Source organism: Armigeres subalbatus, chromosome 3, assembly GCF_024139115.2.
Source record: "Armigeres subalbatus isolate Guangzhou_Male chromosome 3, GZ_Asu_2, whole genome shotgun sequence".
Classification (NCBI taxonomy): domain Eukaryota; kingdom Metazoa; phylum Arthropoda; class Insecta; order Diptera; family Culicidae; genus Armigeres; species Armigeres subalbatus.
Window position 1 is genome coordinate 40634127 of NC_085141.1, and position 20383 is coordinate 40654509.

Consider the following 20383-nt stretch of genomic DNA (forward strand, 5'->3'; position numbering starts at 1 on the left):
ACTCTGCATATCAGAGCGCCGTTGCGCGAGGAGTGCAACATCATCCGCCAATTCGAAGTCATTTAGGTGCTCCATGGTTATAGGCTGCCATAAGAGCCCGCGGTTTGGTTCACGGTCAATCGCATCTACCAGAATCTCGTCGATTACGATGAGGAACAGTAACGGTGATAGAATACATCCTTGCCTCACACCAGCTACGACCCGGATAGGGTCGGACAAGAGCCCATTGTGCAGCACTTTACACGAGAAGGCCTCGTACTGTGCCTCGATGAGGCCGATGATTTTCTCAGGAACTCCCTTGCGTCTCAGGGCGCCCCACATATTCTCGTGATTAAGACGATCGAAAGCTTTTTCGTAGTCAATGAATACCAAGTAAAGGGACTTTTGGAATTCGTTGACCTGCTCCAGAATGATGCGGATCGTGACAATATGGTCCACACAGGATCTTCCGGCACAGAATCCGGCTTGCTGCCGCCGGAGAGTCGCATCGGTCTTCTCCTGAATCCGGGCTAGGATAATTTTGTACAGAACTTTGAGAACGGTACACAGCAACATAATGCCTTGCCAGTTATCGCATAAAGTCAGGTCACCATTTTTGGGCATCTTCACTAAGATACCTTGCATCCAGTCGACCGGGAAAGTTGCGGTGTCCCAGATATTACGAAATAAACGATGCAGTAGTTGAGCAGATGCCATGGGGTCTGCTTTGAGCATCTCGGCTGAAATGCGGTCGACCCCTGGGACTTTATTCGATTTCATGCTTTGGATGGCTGTTTGAATCTCTAGCAGTGATGGAGCTTCGGTATCGACGCGTGTTATACGTCGGATCCTAGGCAGATCATGCCGAGATGGTGATGGCGTTTCAGCTGGTCAGTTGGGTCGGACAATAACTGATCATTCGCGTCTTTCACAGGCATCGTTGCATTCATCTTCGCCCCGCTTGAGCGTCGTGAGATATCGTAGAGGAGGCGAATGTCCCCGGTTGTGGCGGCTCTCTCTCCTTCGTCGGTCAGAGAGTCTGCCCACTCTCGCTTGTCTCGTTGACATGAGCGTTTTACTTCCTTCTCAAGAGCCGCGTATTGTTGACGGGCTAAGATTTTGGCTCCTCTGGTTTTCGATCGCTCTATCGCGGCTTTGGCTTCTCTTCGCTCCTCTATCTTCCTCCAGGTCTCATCGGTGATCCATTGTTTTCTCTGGGTGCGCAGTTCGCCCAGATTGTTCTCACTGGTGACGATGAAGGCATTCTTGATGGCGGTCCATTGGTCTTCCACGCTGCCACCTTCCGGAATATCTGCAGCACGCGTCTCCAGTTCTTCAACGAAGGACCGTTTCACCGTGGCATTTTCCAGTCGGCGTGTGTTGAATCGTCGTCCAACTCTTTCTTCCTGCCGACGAATCCGCGCAATGCGCAGGCGTATTTCGCCGATGAGGAGGTGATGATCAGACGCGATATCGGCACTACGTTTATTCCGTACATCAAGAAGGCTCCGTTTCCATTTTCGGCTGATATAGATGTGGTCGTGAACCTTGTGACCTTGTGAACCGGTCGATGAGGGAAGAGCGATCCTCCGATCACCATGTCGTTATTACCACAAAATTCTGCGAACAGCTCTCCGTTTTCGCTCATTTCTCCGAGACCATGGCGTCCCATAATGCGCTCATGGTTCGAGTTGTCGGATCCGATCTTCGCATTGAAGTCGCCCAAACAGATCTTGATATCACCCTTCGGAATTCTATCTACGACGGCATTGAGTTGACTGTAGAAGTTCTCTTTGTCTTGCAGGTCGGCCGCATCGGTTGGCGCATAACATTGGATTATAGTAAGGTTTCGGACCCGTGTTCTAAATCTGGCAACGATTATCCTTCCACTTATAGGCTCCCACATCATAAGCGCAGAGTGTGCCTGAGCGCTTAGTAGGAAGCCAACTCCGCGATGCCGGGGAGCGTGTTCACCTCGTAAACCAGAGTATATCAGAACATGTCCCGACGGCGTTCTGTGTTCTCCAAAGTTTGGCCAACGGACTTCACTCAGTCCCAGGATCTCAAGCTTCATGCGGCGTGCCTCATTGGCAAGTTGTGCCAATTTACCCTGCTGGGCTAGGGTTAAAACGTTCCATGCTCCTATTCGTGTCCGTTGTTTCGCGCTTAGAGTTGTCGCCGTAAAATCAGTCCATATTCTTTCATTATCGGATTCTCGAACAAATTGATGTTTCGGGAACAGTACGTTGTTGGCCCAAGGTTTCCTATCCACCGGGATGCGGCTGCCATCTTAGGTATAGCTTCCGGGGAATAGCATTTCATACTCAGCCGCTGGATGCCAGAACAGACGCTGTTGGAGCCGCACCTCCTTGGTCAGTCGGGTCAAATTTGACTCACCCAACACCAGGACTAGGCTAGTGCGCTTTGAGCGGCACAAGGCCGCTTTGATAGGGTCTGCTTGGGGACACATGCAGCTTTTTATAGAAGTTCAACAGAGGCCACTGTCGAGCCCCACCACATCCTAGGCAGACCCCACAGGACGCACCCTCTCACTCTAGCTGATGTCAGAAGGACAACAGTGCCCAGGCTGCACTACCAGCTAAGTACGCAACCCTTAGCTGGCGGTCAATTGTCATCGGAAGACCCGTGGAAGCATGAGTATTGGAACTTGTGAGGTCCAGAGCTATGTTAGGCGCCCCTTCCCGGATGTTAACTCACCATTTCGCAGCCCAACGCTTCGGAAGCGTTTCCAAATTAAAACAAATCCTATCCTTTCGTGAGCTTGAAAGAGCCAGAAGTGTTATTTTGTCATCAAAACAATAACAACAGAAACGATCCTTATCTCGTCTACAAACTTTTAGGACGATTTTTTGTTAGATTCTATTAGCGCAAGTTAGCGTAGTTTGTTCCACGACATGGCACCAGGATATTGTGAAGCTGATACCATCACGAAACCCGGCAGTGATTTTTTCATGGTGCAGTACTTTTTAACCGCCGAAGAAAAGTTCCGTGATGCTAATAAAAAGGGAAAAATTGAAAGGTGTGTCTAATATGATACTCATTTCAGTTTCTTCCTCTGACTAACTTAGTTATTCTTGAAGTCTGCGATTGGCCGAGTTCAGCTCAAAATAGACGGTGAAGACAAAAATTGTACTGGAATATAAAGTAACTCTTGACAGTATTACGTGGCTGCTGTAATAAACACTGCTCACGATAAACAAATGTCCATCGAATGCTATAATTACTGCAGTTAAATATCATCGAGAGTCTCAGACCGAGAGTATCTGGAGGTAGAAAATTATGCTTTGCATTGCCACCTAGTGACTATAAAGACACTCCAAATGCACATATTGCAAAAAACGATGGTGGGCATTGTCTGCAGAAAAATTGGAGCAACAATTCTCTATGGACATTACTTAAATTTGGACGAAAAACAGCTTTCAAGATTCACGAATTATCAAGGTGCAAGACTGCTGATAATTCACTTGTTAAGACTGTTCTTGGGCTATTCTCCTACACTACTCCGAGGCGGTAAAACGCGAGCTGCAGTTGGAGGAGAAAGTTGTTGATGCAATAAAATCATTTTTTAAACCTTGATTCTCCTACATTTGGTACCAGATGCAATCAACAGTACAACAGTATTTGAAATCAAATCCCCCTCTAAGGCAGGAAACGCGAAATATCACGTTGATGAACAAGGGATTTTACAAGCCAAAGTAAAATCTTAAATCCAACTCCAGATAATTATGTCAAACCGGAGGTGTTTTAGTTCTACCAGAATCCGAAAAAAAAGTCCTAGACCTCCTAAATTCGTAGAATTCTTCGAAGTAGACATAGATATTGATTGTATTGAAAAGAAAATTAAAGACAGCTACAAATTTTGGTGGTCAAAATCTTCCTGTGGTGGATTATTTTGGGTTTTCATTTCAATCAAAATTAATTGCATATATTCCGGGGATTAAATGACTTGGACTTTAATTTACAATGTTGTGAAAACTCAGACCGCATCGTGCTTTCGTGCTGAGCGGTTCTTTTCTCTCTTTGTGGAAGGAAGTTTTTATTACTAGAAGCTATTTTAATTTCAACAGTGCTTCTCAGCGATATTTGTACCCACTGATCCCGTTACGATCTTTGCAAGGACCCGTGCCTTCGTTTTACGTTGAACCCGTGTGCGGAAGTAAAATTCCGACAAGCGGTGGTAATCCTGCAGGGACACCGTTCTGGGAAAAAAACCTCTTAGAAGGTCATGTCTCCACGCTCTGCAATGAGCATTAATAAAAACAAAAGGAAGGGGGGGTCTCTGAATTCTCCACTTTCTTCAAAGAATCAAGGTTTCAAGACTGTCCTGCCCAAGCGCGGAAAAAATAGAAGGAAGCTGGAGACTTCAGATATTCCTTCTAGCGCTGACATTATTTCTTCTCCTATTGAACTGAGCAATCAGTTAGATTTGATTAATGGCGAATTTGAGAAAATCGAATCTACCTACCTCTAGCCCAGGTGATTCTATTCATGCGAAGAAACAATGGATTCCGCCAATTGTGGTATCTGTTGCCGAGTTTTCTCAGATTGCTAGGAAAGGTGACTGCCGCGTTTTGCCGGGATCCTTTGACGATCGCAAACGTCTTCTTCAGTATTTAACTGAGAAGCGGCATAAATTCTTCACGTACGACGACAAAACTGAGCGATTGTCGAAAGTCGTCCTAAAAGGTCTTCCTAGTGATGATAAATCACTGGATGAGATTAAAATTGAAATTTCTCAATTACTTGGATTTTCACCAGTCCAAGTAATTAAGATGAAAAATAAATCCCACTCTGGTACTTCCCAGAGGGGCATTTCTCAAGAATTTTATTTAGTTCATTTTAACAAAAGTAAACTAAATAATATGAAAAGTTTGGAAAAAGCCTGTATTATGTCCCATGTCCGTGTTACATGGGAACATTTACGCAGGCCTGGGGGAAATTTCTAAAACCCCACCCAGTGCCGTAAGTGCCAAAAGTGGGGTCATGGAACCAAACATTGTCACATGGATACTAAATGCATGATTTGTGGTGGAACCTCTCATGCCAAGGACGCATGTCCTGTGAGAGATAATTCCAATAAATTTAAGTGCGCAAATTGTGGGGGCAATCATAAATCCAATTTCTGGAAATGCCCTTCACGCAAAAAAGTTTTGAATTCCCGTGCAAAATTGATGACGGGAAGTTTCATTCGGATCCCAGATTCGACAGGTAGAAATTTTACAAACGCTCAAAATTCGAAACCAGTTACCGGTCGAGCAATTCATACCATAATCCACGAACAAATTTTGTGCTCCTCAACGGGTAGCAAGCACTTCAGTAAATTCCAATTTTTCCAATGTACCCACGTATGCAAACATTGCTGCTGGTAGACAAAATTTCTCTTCTCAAAATGAGGTTTATACCCATGTCCCAACGGAAAATAACGGTCATGTTGCCGATTCAGGTAGCATGACTGCTTCCGATTTTGATTTTTTAACTGAACAATTGCATCTCATGATTGATGCAATGTTCAAAGCAAATACCATACCTGAAGCTGTTCAGGTTGGTATAAAGTACACACAAAAAATTGTTATCGGACTCCGTTTTAATGGATCTAAATAATTGTGTGAAAGTTCTAAATTGGAATGCCCGCTCTCTAAAGGGCAAGGAAGATGAATTATTCAACTTCCTAACAGTTCATAATGTGCATATTGCCATTATAACTGAAACCTATTTAAAACCAGGACTCTCCATTAAAAGAGATCCAAATTATTTTATCTACAGAAATGATCGTCTTGACAGCGCCTGTGGTGGGGTCGCCATTGTCATTAATAGACGTATCATAAACATCGTAAACATAAATTATTTTCTTCGTTCGAAACCAAAGTTTTTGAAACCTTGGGAGTTTCTGTTGAAACAAATTTTGGACAATTTTCCTTCATTGCAGCCTACTTACCTTTTCAATGCAATGGGCAGCAAAAGAATTTGTTGAAAGCTGATCTTCAAATTCTGACTCGCAACAAATCAAAATTCTTCGTAATTGGTGACTTCAATGCCAAACACCGTTCATGGAATAATGCTCAAAGTAATTCCAATGGTAAAATTTTATTTGAAGATTGTTCTGCGGGATATTATACTATTCAATATCCCAATGGCCCAACTTGTCTTTCATCCACTCGAAATCCTTCGACGATTGATTTAGTTTAAACGGATTCAAGTCAGCTGTGTGGCCAAATGGTAACTCATGCTGACTTTGACTCTGATCACCTTCCTGTGACATTTGAAATCTCACAAGAAGCCATTTATAATCCAATCAGCTCTACTTTTAATTATCATAGAGCTGATTGGGATTTATTTAAAACGTATATCGATAGGAATTTTGATGTTGATATTCCTCTCGATACCAAAAGTGATATTGATAATGCTGTCGTATCTTTGACAAATTTAATTGTCGGAGCCAGAGGCATTGCAATTCCTAAATGTGAAATTAAATTCAACTCCACTATTATCGACGACGAACTTCAGCTACTGATCCGTCTTAAAAATGTGAGGCGAAGGCAATACCAAAGAACTCGCGATTCCGCGTTGAAAGTTATTTGGCGAGATTTGCAAAATGAAATTAAAAAACGTTTCGCTATTCTGAGAAATACCAACTTTGAGAATAATGTCTCGAAGTTGGATCCCAGTTCGAAACCCTTTTGGAAATTAACGAAAATTCTTAAAAAACCTCAAAAGCCAATTCCAGCGCTTAAAGAGGGAAATAAAATTTTATTGACAAATGGCGAAAAGGCTCAAAAACAAAGCAGTTCGAGAGTGCCCATAATTTTAGTCTAGGTCTCACTAGTCCAATTGAAGATCAGGTTACACGGAGCTTCGAAGACATTCTCAATCAAGAGAATGTTTTCGACCCTTCGTTGGGAACTAATTTGGATGAAGTGAGATCTATTACTAGAAAATTTAAAAATATGAAAGCCCCGGGTGATGATGGTATTTTCTACATACTTATCAAAAAACTTCCTGAGAGCTCTTTATCCTTTTTGATTAATTTATTTAACAAATGTTTTCAATTGGCATACTTTCCAGATAAATGGAAAAACGCCAAAGTTGTTCCAATTTTGAAGCCGGACAAAAATCCAGCTGAGGCTTCTAGTTATCGCCCAATCAGTTTGCTTTCTTCAATAAGCAAACTGTTTGAAAAGATTATATTATTCATATTAATGACAATTCTATTTTTGCTGATGAGCAATTTGGTTTTCGCCATGGGCATTCAACCACTCATCAGTTATTAAGAGTTACGAACTTAATTCGGCTCAACAAATCTGAAGGATATTCGACTGGAGTTGCTCTTCTTGATATAGAGAAAGCATTTGACAGTGTTTGGCATGAAGGTTTGATTGTAAAATTGATGAATTTTAATTTTCCTCTGTACATTATTAAACTGATCCAAAATTATTTATCAGATCGCTCACTGCAGGTAAACTATCAGAATTCTAAATCTGATAGATTACCTGTAAGGGCTGGTGTCCCCCAAGGCAGCATACTGGGGCCCATTTTGTATAACATTTTTACTTCTCACTTACCTGATTTACCACCAGGGTGTCAAAAATCTTTGTTTGCAGATGACACAGGTCTCTCAGCCAAAGGGCGTAGCCTTCGTGTCATTTGTAGTAGATTGCAAAAAAGTTTGGATATTTTCTTCAGCTACTTGCAAAAATGGAAAATTTCTCCGAATGCTTCCAAAACTCAGCTTATAATTTTCCCACATGAGCCGAGAGCTTCTTATTTGAAACCTTCTAGCAGACATATTGTCACTATGAATGGGGTTCCAATAAATTGGTCTAGCGAAGCCAAATATTTAGGACTTCTGCTGGACCAAAAATTACCTTTTAAAAATCTTATTGAAGGCCTTCAAGCCAAATGTAACAAATATATTAAGTGTCTATATCCACTAATAAACAGAAAATCAAAACTTTGTGTTAAGAATAAACTTTTGATTTACAAACAAATTTTTAGACCTGCCATATTGTATGCTGTGCCAATATGGACTAGTTGCTGCAATACCAGAAAGAAGGAACTTCAGAGGATTCAAAATAAAATTTTAAAAATGATTCTGAAGTTGTCTCCGTGGTATAGTACCAATGAACTTAATAGAGTATTGAGACATTGCAATAAATGTCCAAAAAAATAATTTCAAATTTTAGCCAAAAATCGTTGCAATCTTCATTTGCAACGATTAGCTCCTTGTACCCTTAGTATAAATTAGGTTAAGTTTAGTTTAAGTTAAAAACATTGTAATTCCTACATGGTTCAATTCAACCAGAGGAAAAATCCTAACTGCCAGAGGCAATTGAAATGTATTTTTTTACTTCCTTAGCAATGCATTGCAATGGAGGGGGAATCTGCTCAACAGACATCCTGGGTTGTCCAGGAAATGCGGGGTTAGGGACCACCTTCAACAGCAAACGAGGGAGGCAGGACTACATCCCCGACCCGCTAAACCGTTTCCATTGCCGCCAAGCCCATCGTCCCTTCGGTACAACCAGAAAGTAATGCTTCAAAGGGGGGCCAGTGCATAACGCACCCTCGAGGTTAGCTGCGTATCCTTGCAGCATCGAACTTCGTGACTCGCTTTTTAGAAGAACACCGATACCATGGTTCCAGCGCATTGCCGGCTTTCCAAGTGGCCTTACCACGCCCTATGTCCTCGGAAGGTGGGAAGGGTCGACTTCGCGCCTGCTTCCCTCTGCACGACTGGTATCAAGAATGATGAAGCCGCGTGCACCCCAAATTGAGCTCTCTGCGATAGGGCCTATTCGCCAGCACACAGAGGAACTTGCCAACGCGGTGCCTACGCCTGCCCCAGCCTTGACGAGGTCCCCTTTCCGTCCTCGGGCTCGGAACCCGCCCGGTTGACCGACGCCGCGAAAGCGACGATACCATGTTGTTCTTCGCGAGGCCACTTGTTCGATAAAAGGATCGAGTTCGACCACAGAGCATGACCACCGGTATGACCCATGAAGCCGACTCCGATCCCTTGGATTTCCTCTTATTTGCGCCTGAACTAGCCATCCTTGAGTCCACGCGCCAACTTCTGTGTAGCTCCGAGACGATTTGGACGATAGCCGATAAAACGGCGTTTTAGCCAACTTCATCTTTACACATCCTCCGGACTAGGTTGTCCGGGGTAGGTCACGCATTGCGCGAAAACGTGGGCACACGAACAACACGTGTTCCGCCGTTTCCTCTAAACCTGTGGACACAAAACACTCGGGCGAGGCCGAGCAAGCCAGCTGCGTTACCTGCACTGTGATTTTGCAGCATGCTTAAACGCCGGGCACTTCGAAATTCCATGGGGTGCTTGCTGTTCACAGCTTTGCTGGAACAAATCAAACAATTGGGAGGGTTCGTGTAGCATTTTGCCTTATGTCCCTCCAATCCGCAGTGTCGGCAGAGATTGCTTATGTCAGGGCCTTTGCAGTCCCATTGCTTAGCCCCGGTTCCACGCACTTGAAGCAAACTCCGGGTTGCTCGTATATGCCCACAGGGCACACCGTCCATCCCACCTTGACGCTCCCTAACTTGACTACCTTGGAGGCGTCCGCTGCAGATAGCCGAACCAATGCTACCTGCGTCCCTGCCGGACCTTTCCGTAGCCGAACGTCTCCACTTCACACTGTCGCCGCAGTGCCGTGACGAGCTCTTCGACTTCGGTGATCTCGTCCAGGTCTTTAAGCCTTAGATTCACAAGCTCCTCTTGAGGTCCTTACTGATATTATGCTTCGATGACGCAAAATTGATGATGGCGTCCAGCTGTTCCGTCGCCACCGCGTAGCCGAGATGAAGGTTAAGTGACCCACGCTGGCGCTGCGCACTGAGCTGCCGACTATTGCCTCTGGCCTCCTAGGCGGAGACCTGAACAACCCACCTCTTGCGAAGGGGTTGTCGCCTACACTACTACCACTAATTGAAGAATTGACTTGGTTTTCCGTTTTGGTCCCACGAGTTGCTCGGGAAAAGAGGTCCACCACGCCAGAGCCCAGCATGACGCTACGTCCATTGAGTTGAACTTTTGTGGTAAAAAGGTACCCTTACAGGCTCCGTTAGAGGCCTAGCTCGGCACGGGTCGCTTGACGCCTTGGGATTAGGGGTTAGGGACGATGGTCCCCTTGGTCGCACCCACTCACTCTAGCTGATGTCAGAATGACAACAGTGCCCAGGCTTCAATACCAGCTAAGTACAAAACCCTTAGCTGGCGGTCGATTATCATCGGAAGAACCATGGAAGCGTGAGATTGGAACTTGTGAGGACCAGAGCTGTGTAGGTCGCTCCTACCTAGATGTCAACTCACCATTTCGCAGCCCAATTGAAATGTATTAATAATACCGTCGTTCGGGGTGACATTGGGCCTAGGGGGTAAGATTGGGCCAAAAACGAAAAATGTTTCAACTCCTTATATCTCAGGAACTGTTACGAATTTTGATCAAAACTTCAGACGGTTCGAAATTATAGTAAAATTCACGTCTAGGAAATCACAAAACAAATTCCAAGAACTAATTGTGCTCGTACCATAATGCTTGGAATTTGAATGTAAAACCATTGATCGAATGAACCCGTATTAAAATAGTGTCAGTAATGCCCCACAAATCTATTACATAACTAAATTTTACATCGATGGATACCTGGTGATCATGTTACGATAATCTGTCTGTGGTTTTATCGAATTTTATGAATATTTATTTAGCGTTCTTGCTTTTTCGTAGCAACGAGCAATGCATGCTAAAAAGGGGTGAGATTGGGCCAAGCCTTTGGTTGATTTGCTGTACATAGTTGGTAAAAGCCGTAATGTAGGCAATTATTTTTATTGAACGATTGAATCGTTGCATCGTCACCGCTGAACTTTATTGTATGTGGCCCAATGTCACCAGTGATGCCAGATTTGAAGACATGTCTTCAATTTGAAGACATTTGAATCTCTGTGAAGACATTTATTGCATGAAGACATTTTGAAGACTTTTCAAAATATTTGAAGACTTATCTTCTTATTTAAAGGTACTTGAAGACAATCAATAAGCTAATGATGAACTTAGTTTTAAAATTAAAAAATCACTTAAATAAAGGAGAAAAAAACAATAAGCCAGTGAATAGAAAATATAATTTGAATACTTATAAATCCTGCGACTTCTATATGCAGAGTATATAAATATTACAAAAGTTATACATAATAAGCTAATGTCCCGGGCATAAAATCTTGAACGCCAAAACACATTTACACTGGCCGGTTGATATTATCAATTCAGTAGGAAACCGAATTATAGCCGCTAACAAAGTTGGATTTTTCTCACAATTCGTACGTTAAACCTAACTTCGGAAGTGGTGCGCTGTTTTCATTTGGTGATGTGCTATACAGCGCACTACTTCCGAAATTAGGTTTATCGTATGGATTGTGAGAAAAATCCAATTTCAATAGCGGCTATAATTCGGTTTTCTACTTAATTTATAATAAGCTTGTCATAAGACGAGTTAATACAATCCCATTGAATTCCACCACTTAATTGTATCTTGACAGATACGTATTTCGACCTCAACAGTAAGGTCGTCTTCAGTGTCTCGTACTTGACTCGACTTGACGATTGATAAGGTTGACAACTTCAACACATTTTAGACGTCAAACGTACTTTTTTATGCGTACTTTTTGTGTGCTGATTCGAAAAATTACGATTGCAGCATTCGTTAAAATTTTCCTTGGAAGCGGTGGCGTTTTCGACGTGTCTGTTAAAAAGGACTTCGATCATTGCATCTGAACCATTACGTTCTGAACCAACCGATCTTATTTGATCTGAATGGCAAAAAAGACAGAATTCTACAATGACTTGATTAAATCTATATTTAACTGTTGGACTAGAATCATTTTTTTTATTTCTTCATAATTCATCTGATCTTTTCGTATGGGCAAATAAAGGAATTCCTCCACAATTTAAACGGGAGATTCGTGTCATTTTCCACAAGATTGTTCTTGCGGGGAGATCACCTGAACTAGCACAACGAATTCTTTTTCATTTCCACAAGAAATTTGTCTAAATTTTCGTGGGATGTACTCCGGATTTGTATATTTGAAATTCTAGGGATGTCTCTTCGGATTTTCCATACACCACATTTTCATAGAAAGTTCTAAATTTCAACAGGAAATTGTTTTAAATTTTCTCAGTAAATTTTATTTAGTATCCATGATGGAAAATTCTTACGAACGTCGACAAGAAATTGAAATTGTTCTGGTGCTGGATGGCTATTTTTTACAATTGCCACGGTAAATAATTTGATGAATAAAATCAGAGAAATTTCATAAACAAATCCGCCAGAGTGTTTTTAAAGACTCAGTAGAAAGTTCAGGGAACACTCGTTACACTTTCTCGTTGAATTCTTCCTTGAATTCCTTTGGTATATTTTCTAGAAATATCATTGGACACTTTTCCAGATTTTTATCTGGGAATCCTTCCAAGAATTTCTCCAGTAAATCCCTCTCTGGAATTATTTCTGAAATTCCTCCAGGAATTCGTCCGCAAATTCCTTCAGATATTTTTCAGAAAATTTCTCCAGAAATTCGTTTAAAAGTATTTCTAGGAGCTTCTCCATAAGTTCGTCCAGAAATTTCTCCGTAGGATCCTCGAAGAATTCTGTCGGAAATACCTCCAGTTGTTTCTCCAGTCGTTCCTCCACAAATTGTTTCTTTCACGACTTCCTCCACCGGTTCTTCCTGCAATGCCTCTCAAAACTCCTGCCGGCATTCGTTCGGAAATTCTTCTCCAGGAATTCCTCTTGATGATTCTCCAAGTATGTTGCCGAAAGATTCTCCAATAGTACCTCTGAAATATACTCCGAAATTTATCTGTTATTTCCTCCAGCAATTCTTTCGGAAATTCCTGCAGCAATACCTCAGGAAGTTCCTCCAAAAAGTTATCCAGAAGTTCCTCCGGAAGTTTCTTCAGGAGCTCCACTGGAAATCCTTTCAGTAATTGCTCAGGAAAATCCTTCAGGAATTCTTCGGGAAAATCCTTCAGTAATTCCTCCAGAAAATCCCTCCTGAATTCCTCCTGAAAATTCTTCTGCAATTCCTCCGCAAGTTCCATGCTAATGGAAATAGCATATCACCCGGAAGTTCCTTTAGAAATTTTTCTGGAAGTACCTTCAGAAAATCCTTTAGATGTTCTAACAGCAATTCCTCCGTACCTTTTAGGAGTTTCTTTAAGAATTCTTCCGAAAAATCCATCAGGCAGAAATTTCTTCAGAAAATCTTGTGGAAATTCTTCCAAATACCTTCAGGGAATTCTTAAAAAAGAAACTCAGAGGAATTCCACATGGAAATTCAGTTAGAAAAATCCGTTAGATTCATTAGGAAAATCGAAGGGAAATTTACTGCCCTTATTCGTGAAGATTTGAAGGAATATTCTCTTGAATTCTAACAATTTGAGTGTTAATACTACAAAAAACAAGGAGATGCTTGAAATTACAAAACTGTTGGATTTTGAAATTTCTCATTGATAATCGTAATTTTGATATTGAAGACATTTGAAGACATTTTTACACGACTGTGAAGACATTTGAAAATATCCCCTGGCATCCCTGAATGTCACCCCCTGTGAGGGGTGAGAATGGGCCAATCTTAAACAACATATAACTTTGAAGAATTTCTCTCATTTATTATTTTTCCCCACACAGTGGTAAATTTATTGTACAAGCTTGTACCTAACTAATTACAACTTGATTCCAATATAACCTACTAGAGCTTTGTAACATTTACTTGGAGCATACCGCATTTTGGCCCAATGACACCCCCGTAGACGGTAACTAAAAAGTATCATAGCAAATAAGGATGATAGTGTTAAGAAACACGGAATACCTAGTCTAAGAGATGAATGCATGTATTAGATAATTAGCAAAAAAAATTAGTAAAAAAAATAAAAATTCCTTATACGGTTAGATTATGCACTTCATAGTTTCCCACTTTGGAAGTTATGATGCAGTTAATTCAAAAATATAAGATCACTAGTATTCTAGTGCTTATGCTTCTACTGATTATGCTGTAGGCTTTTTTTTTCAAACAATAAATGTTCATTGTATTCAGTCCGTCAGTATTGTTCTATTGATTGCTAGAGAAGACTGCTTAGATATAGATAGGTCGTCACTTCGTCGTTCCTTAGACTAAACATCATCGGTCTTTATGATGCTATCACTCGCATCGACTTTCCGGACGAGTTGATGCTTTAAAGCATTGAGGCCGAAAGTTTCGAACTAATCACCTATAAATTGACATTTGTGCCAAATCTATCAATTTTTGTATGCCACTGGGGGTGTACAGGACCCATAAGTTAGTAAGTGCCCCATAAAAAAATCAATTAGAACATAATGTAATGAATTTAACATTAATCGTGCCATTTCTCCGCCTCGAATTGAAAGACTCACAGAAAAAATCTCGCTACCAAATCGCCATGCATTTATCATACTTGACCCAGCTGCCGTTGAAAACATCACAAATCACGCACAGAACGCCAGACTCTCCGTCGCCGTCGAACCCGCAGCGACTGTCACTTGAACTAGACCCAATGACCCCCGCACTCGATTAGTGAAACGCGGGATACAGCCGCAAACAACGAGGCATACTCCGATACACTGCAGCGAGCTGCTGCCGTTTGCCGCCCATTGTGATTGAATTAAATCATACTCTTTGCCCCATAATACTGTCGCCATTGTCGTTTAGTTCTATGCAGGCATGTCGACGAGGAGTCTTCTATCGATAGGGGGTAACTTGCATAGCTTGCATGTGTCGTAGATCATCTCACCACTAAACTCTCTACTAGCATGAAGATCATTATGGATATGCTGATATGTGCCTACAGTCAACTCTTGCAAATATGATTTTGATTTATACCTCAGTAACACATGATCGCTGAAGTAATGGAACCTAATTTTGTATTGTTCCGCCCGTCGAACTGTGCGGGTTCGACTGTGCACATTCGCGATCCAGAGAATTTGTTGCGTGCCCGTTTGCGACGTGTTCCGCATGAGAATCGGACTAAATTAGTCGCTCTATCGCGGTTGCCCGGTGCGCGCAGATAAAACAATAAATCCCAGTCCCTTACTCCAGCGCGAACTTCGAGTGTAGTAACTGAACCGATTAGGTTTCAAAAGAGACCTTGATAAATATAGCGAAAAAAAGAACGCAAAATGCCACTAACATCCCTAACCTACACCGCCTCCGCCTAACAAACCGCAAGCTTGCTCTGTGTGCTTTATGTAATACTCGTTACGGTGCGTGTTGTGTGAAGTTCAGTGTCAAATGTGCTCGTCAAGTGACCGAGATGAACGATTCGTCACTCCGCCCACTAATTGGATTTAATTAATTTCTTTCTTCCCGTTTGCTCTCCTGCCCGTCGTCCGGTTCGGTCCGGCATCTGATCTGACTTGTGCAGGGTTAATCGATGGAACCGAAGAGAGTTCCAGCTCGGTCGCCACGCTAGAACAAGAGCAACTACCACTCTGCGAAGCGGAACTCGTTGATGAACTGTAGTCTAGAGGTGAGAACGTTCGATCGCAGGTCTTTCCATTGGAGCTGGCTCAGCGTAGTTTGTAAGTGTTAAGTGTATTTCTAATTCAATGAATAGCGCAAAGTTTACAGAATTTTGTTACACTATTTTCATATCATTTTTTACGTAACTGATAACGGAAAGTGAGATAGAGAAGATGCTATACAAATGATGAATCGAATTCATCGAATATGCCATAAGTAACCAGTTCTACCATATTAGAATTTTAAACCCATCAAAGACGGTGAATAATAAGAATACGAAGAGAAGATATAATTGTAACTAGCCAAATAAAGTGAATCTCCAGACAAGTGTCAGTGATTTTTCCGAAAGAAATATGTCCGATCGTCAACTTTCGGCTACGTTGATGGAGGAGAAGAAACCGCTAACGCGGATTTTTATGCGCCCGGGAGTCATCGAAGAGGAACCGGACTCGCTGGACAGTGTGATCGGCAACTTGCCTCTGACGGTGGTGCCCAGTTTGGCGCGGATTTCCACCCAAGGAAGCTGCTTCAGTCGGCAGGAAAGTGTGCGGTGAGTACTGATACTGTTGTGGGGATCACGCTAATGATCACGTGGTTTACTTTGTCCATCAATTTGAAGGAGAGAAATTGTGAAGGGAAGCGCATCATCATTGCTGTGATTGCCGATGAACGAAAATACAAATAAGCGATCCGATGGATACTGGATTTGACTGGTCTAGGCTGAGTGGGATTGAGAGCGGGATTATTATGTTGAATGTGATTATGATTAGCCAACCGAGAAGCGTAATTGTTTCTGGAAAACAGCGAAAATAAACAACAAAGGCTAGCTTCGGATGTCATATTGAGTTCAATTGTTTGTATGCAAAAATAGGGTCAAGGGAGGAAATGTTAGCCACAATGTAACAACGTTGACTCACCACGCAAAATAATCAACCGGTGATTGATAGATTTTCTAACAATTCTGTATAAGAACCTAAAAAAACCTGTACAAGAACTGGTATATGCAAAAATGCTAGATTCCAGAGGCGTCGCGTGATTTAACCTGTGCACTGTTCACCTAAATTTGAATATTTTGAGAAAAGATGTGTAAAAGGAACTTGAAATCTTTATATATAAAAACCAATCTATGTATACCTAGGAGTTGAACGGAATGATCGGGACAGGCAAAAGTTTATCGAAATTCAAATGACCATAACTCTGTGAAAAATCAACCGATTTGTTTCGTGCTTACAGTGTACGACTGGAAAATTTATCAAGTTTTGGGAAACTGTTTCAAATCCGTGTTCAGACCGCTGGACACCGGAAATAATCCGGATTACTTGAGGGCATGTCAGAAATGCTATATTTTGAACGCTTGTATTTTTTGCTTGGGTGAAATGTTGGCTCTTTCTATATATTTTACATAAACTAGAGCAATTTCTGAGTTGATTGATATATTGATGTCACAGATCGAACTACACAAACCTAAGATATGGCCGTTTCCGTGAAATCCGTGAAACCGGTTCTACCCATTGTCGCAAGCACGATATTGTTCTAGTAGGCAGCTTTCTTGCACCAAGTGGTATCCTGTGTTTCTGAGCAAAAATTGAAATCACAATTGTCCTAGACTGCCGTCTTACGCATATTTGTCCCATGTTTAATGAGATTTCCTGGAGTGTGCCAATTACCGAGGAAAATCCCTCCTTAATCCGGCGTTCAAAATTATGTCCCGTATTCTGTTCAACAGATTGAGACCGCTTGAAGAGTCCTTCGTCGGCGAATACCAAGCAAGTTTTCGTGAGGGCCGATCAACGACGGATCAAATGTTTACCCTGAGACAAATCCTTTCCGGGAGTACAACTTGCAAACACATCATCTGTTTATTGATTTCAAGGCGGCGTACGATTCAGTGAAACGGAATGAATTATGGCAAATTATGCTTGAACATGGTTTTCCGGCGATTCGTATAACGTTGAACGGATCGAAATCAAGTGTAAGGGTTGCGGATGAAATATCGACGTCATTTGTTACCTTAGATTGATTAAAGCAGGGTGATGAACTTTCGAATCTGTTGTTCAATATAGCGCTCGAGGGAGCGATAAGGAGAGCTGGTGTGCAAAGAAGCGGTACCATTATCACAAGATCGGATTTGCGGACGATATCGATATTATCGGGATTGATCGTCGTGCCGTGGAAGAGGCTTTTATGCCTTTTAAGAGGGAGACAGCGAGGATTGGACTCACGATCAATACCAGCAAAACGATGTACATGGTCGCTGGCAATCAACGTGGGTTCATTAGTGGTAGTGATAGCGAAATAGTGCTGGATGGTGAAAAGTTTGAAGTGGTAGAAGAATTTGTGTATCTTGGAACATTCATGGGCGTAGCCAGGATTTCGAGAAGGGGGGGGGGGTGCAACTTTTTTGGTCTTCTAAATCGTAGTTTTATAAAAACACAACACATGAAACAAAATCCAAACCAAATCGAAGCAATAATGATTAAGTCAATAATGGATTTAAAAATGCGTGATTTATTGATCATCAGATATTTTTAAATAAAGTGAGAAAAATATTAACGAACTTAGTATTCAGAAAGAATATAAAATCGCCTATAACAATTATTATAAAAATCCTGCATTCTTCCATAAGTTTAAGAAAACTAGAACCATACATATGAATTTCTAAACAAATCCTCTCTGAAATAATATTTATTATAAAATAGACAGGAAAATCAATATGCAAGCTTTCTCCAGGAATTCCTTCGACAATTGCTCCTGGCATTCTATCCGAAATTCTATCAGGGATTCTTTAGGAATGCCTCCAGCAACTTCTTCGGCAGTGTCTCCAGGAATTCCACCATAAATTTTGCCGGGAATTGATCCGAAAGTTCCATCATTATTTACTCCAGGAAAATCTTCACGAACTTCTTTATACGTTCTGCAGAATTCCCTGCAATAATTCAAATAATTTCGTGCTGTTCCCCATAATTTATAAGAATAAGAATATTCCTTGGAAATTCCGCAGAATTGTCAGTAAACATTCCTGAGAATTTCGCGAAAAATCTTCGAATTTCTTGTGTAAATTCCATAAATTTTCCGTGAATTGTTTCGAATAATTTCTTGTGAAAATTGCAAAAAATTTCTCCAGGAATTCCACCGGAAATTTAAGAAATTATACCGAAAATGAAATCAACAATGGAATTTTCGGAGGAATTCCTAGATTATTTCGCAATGAAATCCTGAAAGAATTCCGGTGGAAACTTCGAGATTTCCACTGGGAGATCCTCCAAAAGTTTCTCCGAAAATTCCTCCTGGAATTCTTCCAGGAGTTCAACCGGCATTTCCACCAAGAATTTCTCTAGAATTTCCTTCGAGAATTATTCCGGTAGTTCTATCGGCAGTTCCTCTGAAAATTCTTCCGGGAATTTCGGCAGAATTGGAATTTATTTAAGCTTCTTCAGGAATTTATATAGATTTTCCACCAGAAGCTCCTCCGAGAATTTCTCTGCGAGCTCCTCAGGGAATTCTCCGGGAGGTCCTCTGATGATGATGATGGTCCAGCTACAAACCCCAACAAGATGAATTCTCTTGTTTCCGAGAATGCTTCTGGTAGTTTCCCCGGGGTTCCTTTGAAAATTCTCCCGGGAGTTTCTTCAGAAATACTTCCAGAAAATTCCTTCGAGAGTTCCTCCGGGAATTCCACCAGCAATTCCTCCGGGAGTTCCACCAGAAGCTATTCCAGGAAATTATTCAGTCTTTTTTCAGGAAATCATTTAGGCTTTCTTCAGAAATTAAGCTGGAAATTCCTCACTTGTCATAAGACGAGTTTGTACAATCCCATTGAATTCCACCACTTAATTGTATCTTGACAGATACGTATTTCGACCTCAACAGTAAGGCCTTCAGTGTCTCGTACTTGACTCGTACTTGAGTCGAGTCAAGTACGAGACACTGAAGACGGCCTTACTGTTGAGGTCGAAATACGTATCTGTCAAGATACAATTAAGTGGTGGAATTCAATGGGATTGTACAAACATGACAAGTGAGGACATTCCACTAAAAAGCTCAAAATAATTTTCTTAATGGAAATTCCTCCCGAAGTTCTTCCGATAGGTTCTCTGGGAGCTCATCCGGGAGATCCTCTAGGAATTCTTCTAGGAGTTCCTCCTGAAATTCCTCCGGGAGATCTCACGGGAGCTCCTCCGGCAGTTCCTTCGGAAATTCCTCCGGGAGATCCACCAGTAGTTTCTACGAGAATCCCTCCGGGAGTTTCACCGGCAGTTTCTCCGGGTGTTTCTCTGAAAAGGAACTCCCAGAGTAATTTCCGGAGGAACTCCCGGGGGATTTTCTATAGGAATTTCCGGAGAAATTATCAGAGGAATTCTCGGAGGAACTGCCGGTGGAACTTCTGGAGGAATTTATTGAAGAACTACAGGAAGAATTTCCGGAGGAAATCCTGGAGGAGCTCTCGTGAGAATCCTAGGATGAACTCTCAAAGGACCTGTCATAAGACGAGTTTGTACAATCCCATTGAATTCCACAACTTAATTGTATCTTGACAGATACGTATTTCGACCTCAACAGTAAGGCCGTCTTCAAGGCCGTAAAAACTCGTCTTATGACAGGTGAAAACATTCCACTAAAAAGCTCAAAATAATTTCCTCTCAAAGGAACTTCCGCAAGAATTCCAGGAGGAACTCCTGGAAGAATTCTTAAAAGAACCTCCCAGAGGAATTCCCGTAAGAACTCCCAGAGAAATTCTCCGAGGAACTTCTGGAGGAATTTGTAGATAAATGCCAGATAATAAATTCCAGAAGGAACTACTGGTGGAACTTCAGAGGAACATCCGGTGGAATACCATAGAGG

The 20383-nt window shown here is 41.8% G+C and overlaps 2 protein-coding genes across 8 annotated transcripts in view; both read left to right on the forward strand.

Moving 5' to 3' along the window:
* The window catches only part of LOC134224947 (G protein-activated inward rectifier potassium channel 3-like), a 494447-nt gene extending 478579 nt beyond the window's left edge, over positions 1-15868 (forward strand). For 6 of the 7 annotated variants that reach the window (XM_062704608.1, XM_062704606.1, XM_062704607.1 and 3 more), the window contains one exon: positions 15444-15868. Coding sequence is in view for 1 of the 7 variants with exons in the window: in XM_062704609.1 (XP_062560593.1) it covers positions 15444-15541 (98 nt within the window). In the remaining 6 variants the exon portion in view is untranslated. The remainder of the gene's footprint in view (positions 1-15443) is intronic. The other variant, XR_009983117.1, reaches the window with a different exon arrangement.
* A 26-nt stretch (positions 15869-15894) lies between these two features.
* The window catches only part of LOC134224948 (G protein-activated inward rectifier potassium channel 3-like), a 116344-nt gene continuing 111855 nt past the window's right edge, over positions 15895-20383 (forward strand). Inside the window, exon 1 of the mRNA XM_062704614.1 lies at positions 15895-16091. Within this exon, the coding sequence (XP_062560598.1) occupies positions 15895-16091 (197 nt within the window). The remainder of the gene's footprint in view (positions 16092-20383) is intronic.